Raw genomic sequence first — 12,466 nt, 5'->3', positions numbered from 1 at the left:
TCAGCTTTAGAAATGTTAATTTCTTTCTTCATCTCTCTCTCATTCACCCCTGAATAATTCACTGCTGAGTCACTTTAAAGTTGAAGTAACAAAACATCTGTTTACTCACAGTTTGTAGTTAGATTATAATCAGACAGGCTTATATATACATATTACTATACATTTGTATTATCAGCTCCTTCCATGTGCTTAGATGGTAATGGATGCTCACACCACCATAGATCCTCTCAGGTTAGGAGAGATCATGAGCTCCATGTGCTCCATGTGCTGCATGTGCTGCATCTAACCCCCAACAGGAAGTTGCATAGCTATGTGACCTCTCTAAGTAATTCACATCAGAGGTCACAGAGTAATCACAGAGAAATAATAGGTGACAGGCAATGCATGTAAAATACAATTACATTCCAACAATGTGGCCACCAGGGCTATGGAATCGGTACACCAAACCTTTGACTCGGACTCCCTCTATTTTTCCACTATCTGACTCCGACTCTAGTTCGTAAATATAACTTTAGAACCAGAACAAAGATATGCAAGTATAAAATGATAAATTGACCATACGTTATAATGTTTTTTTTATTTTGAAGCTGGAGACGGTCAGTTTGTTCTTACTGACTCCTAACTCCACAGCCCAAGTGGCTACTGAGGGCTTAATTGGTGATCCCATTCAAAGAACGTATTGCGTTCAAAATTTGCACCCTGGTTCATAAAATTATTCACGGCGAAGCCCCGGTCTACATGTCAGACCTCACAGATCTACCAACCAGAAACACAAAAAGGGCAGCACGCACATTCCTGAATCTCCACTACTCCAGTTGCAAAGGACTAAAATATAAATCAACATATGCACCTACAGTGGGGGAAATAAGTATTTGATCCCTTGCTGATTTTGTAAGTTTGCCCACTGACAAAGACATGAGCAGCCCATAATTGAAGGGTAGGTTATTGGTAACAGTGAGAGATAGCACATCACAAATTAAATCCGGAAAATCACATTGTGGAAAGTATATGAATTTATTTGCATTCTGCAGAGGGAAATAAGTATTTAATCCCTCTGGCAAACAAGACCTAATACTTGGTGGCAAAACCCTTGTTGGCAAGCACAGCGGTCAGACGTCTTCTGTAGTTGATGATGAGGTTTGCACACATGTCAGGAGGAATTTTGGTCCACTCCTCTTTGCAGATCATCTCTAAATCATTAAGAGTTCTGGGCTGTCGCTTGGCAACTCGCAGCTTCAGCTCCCTCCATAAGTTTTCAATGGGATTAAGGTCTGGTGACTGGCTAGGCCACTCCATGACCCTAATGTGCTTCTTCCTGAGCCACTCCTTTGTTGCCTTGGCTGTATGTTTTGGGTCATTGTCGTGCTGGAAGACCCAGCCACGACCCATTTTTAAGGCCCTGGCGGAGGGAAGGAGGTTGTCACTCAGAATTGTACGGTACATGGCCCCATCCATTCTCCCATTGATGCGGTGAAGTAGTCCTGTGCCCTTAGCAGAGAAACACCCCCAAAACATAACATTTCCACCTCCATGCTTGACAGTGGGGACGGTGTTCTTTGGGTCATAGGCAGCATTTCTCTTCCTCCAAACACGGCGAGTTGAGTTCATGCCAAAGAGCTCAATTTTTGTCTCATCTGACCACAGCACCTTCTCCCAATCACTCTCGGCATCATCCAGGTGTTCACTGGCAAACTTCAGACGGGCCGTCACATGTGCCTTCCGGAGCAGGGGGACCTTGCGGGCACTGCAGGATTGCAATCCGTTATGTCGTAATGTGTTACCAATGGTTTTCGTGGTGACAGTGGTCCCAGCTGCCTTGAGATCATTGACAAGTTCCCCCCTTGTAGTTGTAGGCTGATTTCTAACCTTCCTCATGATCAAGGATACCCCACGAGGTGAGATTTTGCGTGGAGCCCCAGATCTTTGTCGATTGACAGTCATTTTGTACTTCTTCCATTTTCTTACTATGGCACCAACAGTTGTCTCCTTCTCGCCCAGCGTCTTACTGATGGTTTTGTAGCCCATTCCAGCCTTGTGCAGGTGTATGATCTTGTCCCTGACATCCTTAGACAGCTCCTTGCTCTTGGCCATTTTGTAGAGGTTAGAGTCTGACTGATTCACTGAGTCTGTGGACAGGTGTCTTTCATACAGGTGACCATTGCCGACAGCTGTCTGTCATGCAGGTAACGAGTTGATTTGGAGCATCTACCTGGTCTGTAGGGGCCAGATCTCTTACTGGTTGGTGGGGGATCAAATACTTATTTCCCTCTGCAGAATGCAAATAAATTCATATACTTTCCACAATGTGATTTTCCGGATTTAATTTGTGATGTGCTATCTCTCACTGTTACCAATAACCTACCCTTCAATTATGGGCTGCTCATGTCTTTGTCAGTGGGCAAACTTACAAAATCAGCAAGGGATCAAATACTTATTTCCCCCACTGTATCTTCTCCTACATAAGCACGCAACTATGGAACGCACTACCAAACGTCATAAAAACAATGCACGACCTAACAAACTTCCGAAAATCGCTAAAAACCAACCTGTTCAAAAAGGCATACCACAATGATCCATCCTAAATACCAGACAACGAAACTTATACCAGAACTGGACAAAACCGAACCCTCTGTACTTGATTGCCTAATCTACTCTGTCACTAATGAACTTTTAACGCAATACCACTTTATTTCTCATTCCGGAAATGAACTCTCTCTACCTGACTGCTTAAAATGCTCTGTCACTTATGAACTTCAATACAATACCACTCTGTATTTCTTATTCCGGTAATGGCGATCGCCATTAATTGAGCCTGCAAATAGGTGGCAAAATGTGGGATACAAATGCAACAAATAAATATTCAGACTGATACTCAGTTAGCCTCAATATTCAGTAACTCCAGGCACTGCCCCCAGACTGCCCGGATAGTACTGAGGTTAAAGTAATAAAGTAATAAAGTCGTCGATAATACACTGAAACCTTCTGCTCAGTGTGCTGCTGCGGCTAGGAAAGCGAATAGAATGTTAGGTATTATTAGGAAAGGTATGGAAAACAGGTGTGAGGATGTTATAATGCCGTTGTATCGCTCCATGGTGCGACCGCACCTTGAGTATTGTGTTCAATTCTGGTCGCCGCATCTCAAGAAAGATATAGTAGAACTGGAAAAGGTGCAGCGAAGGGCAACTAAAATGATAGCGGGGATGGGACGACTTCCCTATGAAGAAAGACTAAGGAGGCTAGGGCTATTCAGCTTGGAGAAGAGACGGCTGAGGGGAGACATGATAGAGATATATAAAATAATGAGTGGAGTGGAACAGGTGGATGTGAAGCGTCTGTTCACGCTTTCCAAAAATACTAGGACTAGGGGGCATGCGATTAAACTACAGTGCAGTAAATTTAAAACAAATCGGAGAAAATCTTTCTTCACCCAACGTGTAATTAAACTCTGGAATTCATTGCCGGAAAATGTGGTGAAGGCGGTTAGCTTAGCAGAGTTTAAAAAGGGGTTGGACGGTTTCCTAAAGGACAAGTCCATAAACCGCTACTAAACGGACTTGGAAAAATCCAAAATCCCAGGAATAACATGTATAGAATGTTTGTACGTTTGGGAAGCTCGCCAGGTGCCCTTGGCCTGGATTGGCCGCTGTCGTGGACAAGATGCTGGGCTCGATGGACCCTTGGTCTTTTCCCAGTATGGCATTACTTATGTACTTATGGATGGTTATATAAAAGTTTTTGTCTTGTGAACAGTGCAAAATGCTTGGTGTGTCCAATAAAGCATTCAATAGCTCTTAATTTGCATTGCCAGAAACTTTGCTTGTTGCAAGTATAGCTGTTTTGGGCTGGAGCCAGCAATAGCAGTCAGTGCCCGGAAGAAGAGTTGACAGTCCTGTATTTGCATCCTTTGAACAGAAAGTTTGTGTTTACCCAGTAAGCACTTTCAGGGGGAAAGCCAAGGGTTTGGAAGTTTCCTTTAAGGTCATGGCTTTTACCATTTATGTTAACTTAAATCTTTTGAGTTAAACTTAATTTCTTTGTCTTGCAGGTAGAGCTTCACGTCCACCTAGATGGGAGCATTAAGCCAGAAACCATCCTGTACTTTGCTAAGTGAGTCACTGGAAAAAATAATGTGTGTTGTGGTATATTTTTTTTATGAGGTATCTGCAGAAAGTGTCCATTAAATGCCAACCGCACCCTGACTTTAAAAGCCATCAGATACAGAGGTACCAGACACATGTATGACCTCAACGTTTTATGACTGCGTCTAATGGACGTTTGCCTCTTGGGCTGATTTTGACCTTTTAATCCTTTGCATTTGAAAAGCTTAATTGATTTTAGATTGAAATGAGGATCTGCTTGATACGGAGTTCAGGTCCATTAAAATCTAATGAGAAAACTACAAGACAGTAGTGGAAAAATAAAAGTGAAAGTAGAAGTAAAAGTTGACGACTTCTTCCCAGTATAAGATAAAAGCAGCGAATTCATAAAATATTGGAATAACTACTGAAAAAGTGGCCTGGCTGGAATGGCTGCTTTCAGAGACAGGATGCTGGATTTGATGAACTACCAGTCCTATCCAGCATGGCACTTCTGTTCAGTGGCGTTCCTAGGGGGGGCTGACACCCGGGACGGATCGCCGGTGCACACTGCTGGGGGGGGGGGGGGGGGGGGGGGGGCGCGCGCCTGTCCTCCGTTGTTCCATGCTTCTTCTCTGCCCTGGAACAGGTTACTTCCTGTTCCGGGGCAGAGGGAGCTGCAGCGAATGAACAAAGTTTAGTGAACTCGGAAGAGCAGGCGCACACCGCGGCACCCCCCCCCCCAGTGGCGTGCACCCGGGGGGGGGGAGGTGTCATCTAGCAGAGGGGGGGGGGCGCTGCACCCAGAGGGGGGCGCATTGGTGCTCCGCTCCAGGTGCCATCCAGGCCAGGAACGCCACTGCTCCAGGTATTAGCATAAGAAAACAGCTAAATGTATTTATTGCCTGTTAAGGAGTTATGAAGAAGCTGGAATCTTAGGAGCTGTGTGTCTTTGTGAAAGGAACTCTAGGACAATGGAGTAGATGAGCTTTGCTAATGTTGCACTTGAGTTTCCCTGACCTTGCTGAATATATTTACAAAATGTATAATATCAAATCTAACTATTACAGATTCTTGTGCTTTTATCCAGTGGCGTTCCGAGGGGCGCTGACACCCGGGGCGGATTGCCGATGCGCCCCGCCCCCCTGGGTGCACGCCGCTGGGGGGGGGGTGCCGCGCACCGGTCAGCGTCGTTGGTTTCCATGCTCCCTCTGCCCCGAAACCAACGACGCTGCACGGCGCGCAGCACCCCCCCCAGCGGCGTGCACCCGGGGTGGTCCACCCCCACCGCCCCCCCTTGGTACGCCACTGCTTTTATCAGTATGACTGAAAAGCTTTTTTTGTTGTTCGTTATTGCAGCAGAATAAGGGCCCTTTTAGTAAGCTCCGCAAGCGTCTGTGTGCGCCCAGCACCCGCCAAAATAGAGTTACCGCCCGGCTACTGCGTGGCTCTTGCGATAATTTCATTTTTGGTGCATGTCTGAAAAATTATTTTTATTTTTGGACGCGCATATTTGACCCACGCCAAGTGGCATTTGATGCTCGTAGGTCATTACCGCCCAGTTACTGCGTGAGTCTTTACCGCTAGGTCAATAGCCGGTGGTAAGGTTACAGACCCAAAATGGACGCATGGCAATTTTGGTTTTGCCGCATGTCCATTTTTGGCAAAAATTTTAAAAAGGTTTTTTTTTTTTTACAGGTACGCTGAAAAATGGATCGGCGTGCACCCAAAACCCATGCCTACACTACCGCAAGCCATTTTTCGGTGCACCTTAGTAAAAGGATCCCTAAGTATGTTCTAGTTACATAGTAACATAGTAAATGACGGCAGATAAAGACCTGTATGGTCCATCCAGTCTGCCCAACAAGATAAACTCATTTACATGGTACGGTAGTTATCAAAATGCTTAACCTCTCCCAACTAAATCAAGGTGCTGCTGCATATTTTGTCGTCAAAAAAAAAAAAAAAAATCTGTACCCAGACTTTGAGTACAACACTGAGGGGGAGGAAACTTTAAAACCCAAGACAGCCTTTAATTATGGCTAAAAAAAAGTTTCTGTTTCTTACTTCCTTCCCCAAAACAGTAGAAATTATATACTTTGGTAACTAAAGACAGTGAAACAAGAGAGACCCAGTGGAAAAGGAATAGGGTCTAGACAGAGGCGAGTTGATAATTTCAAGGAAAATATGGTACAGTATTTGATACTGTTGCTTTAATCTTTCCGGTTTGGGTTAGAATACATTGTGCATCGTCTGTGCTTCTGAAGCATCCAGTGTCTTAATATCTGCTGTTGTGTGTTTTTGGACCACAGTGTGTGCTTTTGAAAACATCATGTTCTTTATGTAACCAGATTGTATAATAGCGCTCAGATAGAAGCCTTGGGTCAAAAGTCTAGAGAAGACTTGGACCCTTTGTCTGGGCAGCGAAACAACTTTTCAATTTGGGGCCGAGTGCAAGTTTTTAACATTCCCTGGAATGTCACATATTTTGTACACTGATCATTTTGATAAGCAGGCACTCAGCAAATTTTTTGGCATTTATTTATTTATTTTTTTATACTAGGCAGGGGCGTATCTGAAAGTCAGCGGTAGCGGGGGCCGAAGCCAGAGTGAGGGGGCACATTATAGCCGCCGCCATTTCCGACCCCCCCCCCTGCCGCCGTGGGTACCTTTGCTGGCGGGGGACCCCAACCCCCACCAGCCGAGGTCCGCTTCCTCCTGCCGCTGCGAGGTTTTTTAAGTTCTTCATCGGGATTCGTCCTCCGTCACTCTGTGCTGCTGTTCAAAGAAGCTGCTAGCTGAATGCAGTTTCGGACTGAGTCTGACGTCGCTGCTGCACGTTGTACATGAGTCTGACGTCCTGCACAGCGGCAGGAGGAAGCGGACCTTGGCTGGTGGGGGTTGGGGTCCCCCGCCAGCAAAGGTACCCACGGCGGCAGTAGCGGGGTCTGGGGCGAAATCTGCGGGGGCCCAGGCCCCTGTGGCCCCACACAGATATGCCCCTGATACTAGGAATGTTTCTGCTAGATTGTAAGCTCTTTGAGCAGGGACCGTCCCTCTATGTTAAATTGTACAGCCCTGCGTAACCCTAGTAGCGCTTTAGAAATGTTTAGTAGTAGTAGTAGTAGTAGTATTATACAACTATGAATAGTGCATTGGTGGTATAAATTAGTAAACCAAGGTTTAATAGCTTTACGCTCTGTCAAGGGAATGATCAGAAGCAAATGCCAGCGCTAGAGGCTGTTAGCGCCATACTAGCGCCGGCGTTTGCTAACACCCCATGATCAGAGCCCTCCCCGGATACACTGGGCAGTGCTGGGTGCCGCCATTTTGCGGTGTCGCAGGAAGAGGAGGGAGACAGGCTACCCTCCCTCTTCCAACACACAAGGTAGGGGGGACTAGGGGGGGGGGCTAGAGACCCACAGGATCTCTAGCCCTCCCTGAACCTGGGGGGGATCGTTGGGGGGGACCGGAGGTTGCTAGGAGGGGGGGTTGGTTGGTTGCCACTAGGCCACCAGGGACCTCTTGCTGGGGGAGTTAGGGGGGGGGGCTGGAGACCCACTCGATCTCCAGCCCTCCCTGAACCTGGGGGGGACCAGAGGTCCAGCAGACCTCCAGCCCCCCCCTGTCGCTGGTGGGAGGGGGGTTGCTTGGTCGCCACTAGGCCACCAGGGACCTTTTGCTGGGGGAATTAGGGGTGGGCTGGAGACCCACCGGATCTCCAGCCCTCCCTGAACTTGGTGGGGTGATCGTCGGGGGGACCCGGAGGTCTGCCGGACCTTCAGCCCCCGTTGTTCGGGGCAGGGGGTAGTTGGGCCCTGGTGGCCCCGTGGACCTCCAGCCCCTGTGTTTGATAGTTGGCTTTTGACAGCCCAGACCTGTCAAACAAATGCGGGAGGATTGTGCTGAGCGCATGCTGAGGCACAATTCTCCCGCACTTCTACCCCATGATCAGAGATAATTGCGTGCTTAAATTTGCATGCAATTATCTCTGATCAGCGGTGCGGTAAAGCCCCACGCTGTTCCAGCGCTATTTTAGAGTGCTGTTTGGAACAGCGCGGGGCTTTTGTTCATCTGCTTGTGTATGTTTAGCTAACCCTCTCAGCACTATTTCAAGCTAGAAAACATACATTATTCCATCATAAACCAACATTATATCCGTAACCCTCAGCTACAAAAAATTGACTTATTTCTGATTATAGTCTCCTAATTTACAGTGGAAGAAGCCAGTTATGCAATCTCCAGAAACAGTTGGTGAGCACCTTCTCCCAAAACCACACATATATATTTTAACTTTTCACTGGGCAGAAACTTTGAAGTCGTATTTACATCTTGCTTCTCAGTTGCCCCTCCCCCACCCACAAGCATTCTGTAATTGAACCTGTTACCTCTACTGCTACGTTTGAGGGACCCCAGGATTGATCAGTCTTCAAGGTACTGCAGGCTAAAACACTTAAGGGCCCTTTTTAATTAATTTATTGATTTTGGGATTTATTAACTGCCGTTATAAAGAGATTCACCCAAGGAGGTTTCCAGCAGGTACAGTTTTAACACCAGATTTAGTTGACAGCATAACAGGTTTATACCTTATACCTCATACGATCACTATATAACCTTGTATCTGTTATCAACCGACTAGGCAAGCGCCTCAGGTAAGCCACATTGAGCCTGCAAATAGGTGGGAAAATGTGGGGTACAAATACAACAAATACCCAATAGTAAAATGTACACGTATAAACATAAATACAATGAAAGAGGAAACTTGCAAATTGAAACCTAATGACTACTTTGAAATAGGATAAAATATATACACATTTAACAGCACTGATATTCAATATTTTATTTAGATTTTGCTCACATCTTTTCAGTAGTAGCTTAAGGTGAGTTACATTCAGGTACACTGCACTGGGTATTTCCCTGTCCCTGGAGGGCTCACAATCTAAGTTTTGTACCTGAGGTAATGGAGGGTTAAAGGGTCCTTTTTACTAAGGTGCGCTGAAAAATGACCTACGGTAGTGAAGATGCGTGTTTTGGGCGTGCGCAGAATCATTTTTCAGCGCACCTGCAAAAAAAAAAATGCCTTTTTAAAAAAAGTTTTGCCGAAAATGGACATGCGGCAAAATGAAATCGCCGCGTGTCCGTTTTGGGTCTGACACCTTACCACCAGCTGTTGACCTAGCAGTAAAGTCTCGCGCAGTAACTGGGCGGTAATGTCCGGCACGCGTCAAATGCCACTTGGTGCATGCCCAATGTGCATGTCCAGAAAATAAAAAAACTATTTTTTGGACGCACGTATCGGACACGCACCAAAAATGAAATGACTGCAAGAGCCACGTGGTAACCAGGCGGTAACTCCATTTTGGCGTGCGTTGGGCACGCGTAGATGCTCGTGCGGCTTTGTAAAAGGGCCCCTAAGTGACTTGCCCAAGATCGCAAGGAGCAGCAGTGGGATTTGAACCCGCTCTGGATGTCAAGACAGGTACTCTAACCACTAGCCCTCTCTTCCACAAGCATTGTAGTGATGGAATATCTAATAAGCACACAATTAGAACATTCAATTAACGTTGCTATGATACTAATGCTTTTCTACAATACAGCTTACCATATAGCTGAGGGGCCAAATGCAGATATATAGATGGGGGACAAGATGCATTATACTTTAATAAAGCTTAGTGAACGTTAATGGACAGTAGCATGTGCCCATAGTTCCATAGGTATGAAAGGATGTGTAGCATTTAGTGTGCGCTAATGTAACCTTGGCTTTGAGAGGAGATCCTCTGATAGAGTGAGCCCTAGGTAGAGAGTCATGGGGGGGAGGGAGTGACTAGGAGAACATGGGAAGGGTTTTAAAAGTAAAATAAATAGAGGCGAAGCCTTGAGAGGAAAGGCTGTCCTTGATTGCCTGAAGTTAGTTACCTACAGGCCCTCACCAAGCGGCACACAGAGAAGAAGGGGGTACCTGCAGAGCTAATCCTAGTAGACTGGATTTAAGGGGTCCGTTGCTGTCAAGTGCTCCATAGCCATTAACGAGAGCCAGAACTTCAGATTGGATTGGGGAGTTCAGCCAATAACTGGGGTTCAGGGGTAGGAGATGGTCTGCCTGGGTTTTGCTTCCAGTGGAAGTAAAACCCAGACTGGCTCAATCTGGCCTCCTTTTTCTGGAGCTATATGGTAACCCTACCCATAGCTGATTACTACCTTCAGAGTGATACCCAAAAGGACTAAAATACAAGCTTATACATGCGGCATCCTTCTCTTACATGAGTACACAGTTGTAGAACACACTACTAGCTGACCTGAAAACAATTGACGAGTTACCTAACTTTCGCAAATCCCTGAAGACAAATCTCTTCAACAAGGCCTACAAAGAGGGCCCCTAGCTTAACTACTCCACCTTTACTAATCCTCCCCAGTCTGAATGTGATCTTTCATTATCTATCTTCCTAGAACTTCTTTCCCATCCTCAATCTCTTTGCATCACCAATTGTATCTGATACCCTGGAATGGCAATGCCATAACCGATCTATGTAAGCCACATTGAGCCTGCAAATAGGTGGGAAAATGTGGGATACAAATGGAATAAATAAATAAAATAAAAATAAGGACAGTAATAAAGGATCCAGATCTTGTCAGAAAAAGGAAAATCCTTCCTGGGGGCCCATCAGGCTACAGGACAGGCATAAGTGGATTGTGCACCTGTGTGTAATCCTGAGAAAGAAATGCTTTTTGTGATGACCTTTGAGAAGCATAGGCAGAGTTAAGGTCACTTATCAAGCTGAAGATTATCACAGTAAGAATGTTTATTGTTACTAACATTACAGTAAAGTTAAGTTTATTCCTGATCCTCCTGGCGTATTGTGTGGTTTCTAGACTGGAAGCTGAAGGGAACCTGGACCCAGATACATGTCTCTTCAACCCCAGTTCAGAGTCCGGATTCATATCTATTCCCAGCTGTCTGAGAGGAGACTGGAAGAGTGAGTTCGAGTGGCTTGAGAGTGATTCAAGCTGTGGAGTTGGGGAAGTGAGAAGGAAAGCGCACTCTGCTAGCTGTAGGTTTAATTTAAAACATTGGCGAAAACGCACAGCGGGAGAGACACGAAAAGATGATGCAGAATAAAAACATCCGATGGACTGAATCAGTTCACATCAGAGACTTTATTCACAGTAAAATGGACTCAACATGAATCATGTTTCGGCCTCCAGGCCTGCCTCAGAAATCCCCGTGAGTTGTAAAATTATGTCTGCATGCACAAACATTCTGGAAGTAAATCAGCAAAACCAGGAGAAGAATTGGGGGGGGGGGGGGGCTGGAGTTCCTAAGCAGCCCTGGTGTTTGTTTTGTCTCTGTGGGGTGGGGAGTAGGAGCTGAAACGCGTGGCAGGCATCAGTAGACTCTACTGCCCACCCCGCAGAGACAAAACAAACATCAGGGCTGCTTAGGAACTCCAGCCCCCCCCCCCCCCCCCAATTCTTCTCCAGGTTTTGTCGATTTACTTCCAGAGCGTTTGTGCAAACGTAATTTTACAACTCACAGGGACTCCTGAGACAGGCCTGGTGGCCGAAACACGATTCATGTCGAGTCCATTTTACTGTGAGTAAAGTCTCTGATGTGAACTCAGTCCATTGGACATTTTTATTCTGCATCATCTTTTCGTGTCTCCTCCGCTGTGTGTGTTTTCCTGTGATATTGCTGCGGAGGAACTTTGTTGTTGTGTGCTTGTCGATCTCTTTAAAATATTTACCTGATATATGCTTTTTTGCTTGTTTTTGTTTTCCAGTCAAACTGCATAATATCTTCTAACACGTTCTGTAACTATGTAACCGTACGTTCAAGTTCTGAATGGTCTTGGGAGTTTACCCTTGTCATTCAGATGTGTTGGACCATGAGTGAGAGGCCTCAAGGTGTGACCAAACCTCTGTGTTGCAGCCCAGTTTTATTAAATAGAGACTCGGCATAGTGGCAGTCAAGACCAAAATTGTGGTTCCAGACTGGTGTGACGTTTATTGAAAGGAAGTTACTTAAAGCCCCATTTCATCACTTTGAATATACAGAATACTCAGATAAGTGTGCTGAACACTGGAGATATGGGGCTCACAAATGCCAGCGAGATCCCTGCAAGATATGCTTCACACTTACACAAATTTTCTCATGGGAAAACAGGGGCGTAGCCAGACTTCGGTGGGAGGGGGGGGGGGGTCCAGAGCCCAGGTGAGGGGGCACATTTTAGCCCTCCTGCCGCCAACCCTCCCTCGCCGCCGCCTACCTTTGCTGGCAAGTGACCCCAATCCCCGCCAGCCGAGGTCCTCTTGCTTCCCGTGCAAGGCTTCGTTCTGTTTATGACGTCCTGCAGATCAAGGCTTCGTTCTGTTTCAGTGAGTCTGACGTCCTG

General features: G+C 46.1%; 1 protein-coding gene across 1 annotated transcript in view; it reads left to right on the top strand.

Annotated features, from left to right (window-relative positions):
• LOC115475866 (adenosine deaminase-like) overlaps positions 1-12,466 on the top strand; it is a 112,282-nt gene that overhangs the window by 44,301 nt on the left and 55,515 nt on the right. Inside the window, exon 2 of the mRNA XM_030211922.1 lies at positions 4,046-4,107. Within this exon, the coding sequence (XP_030067782.1) occupies positions 4,046-4,107 (62 nt within the window). The remainder of the gene's footprint in view (positions 1-4,045; positions 4,108-12,466) is intronic.

This window comes from Microcaecilia unicolor, chromosome 8 (genome assembly GCF_901765095.1).
Source record: "Microcaecilia unicolor chromosome 8, aMicUni1.1, whole genome shotgun sequence".
Taxonomy (NCBI): Eukaryota; Metazoa; Chordata; class Amphibia; order Gymnophiona; family Siphonopidae; genus Microcaecilia; species Microcaecilia unicolor.
Note: the sequence above shows the minus strand (reverse complement) of the source record. Positions and strands in the feature narration are given on the sequence as shown.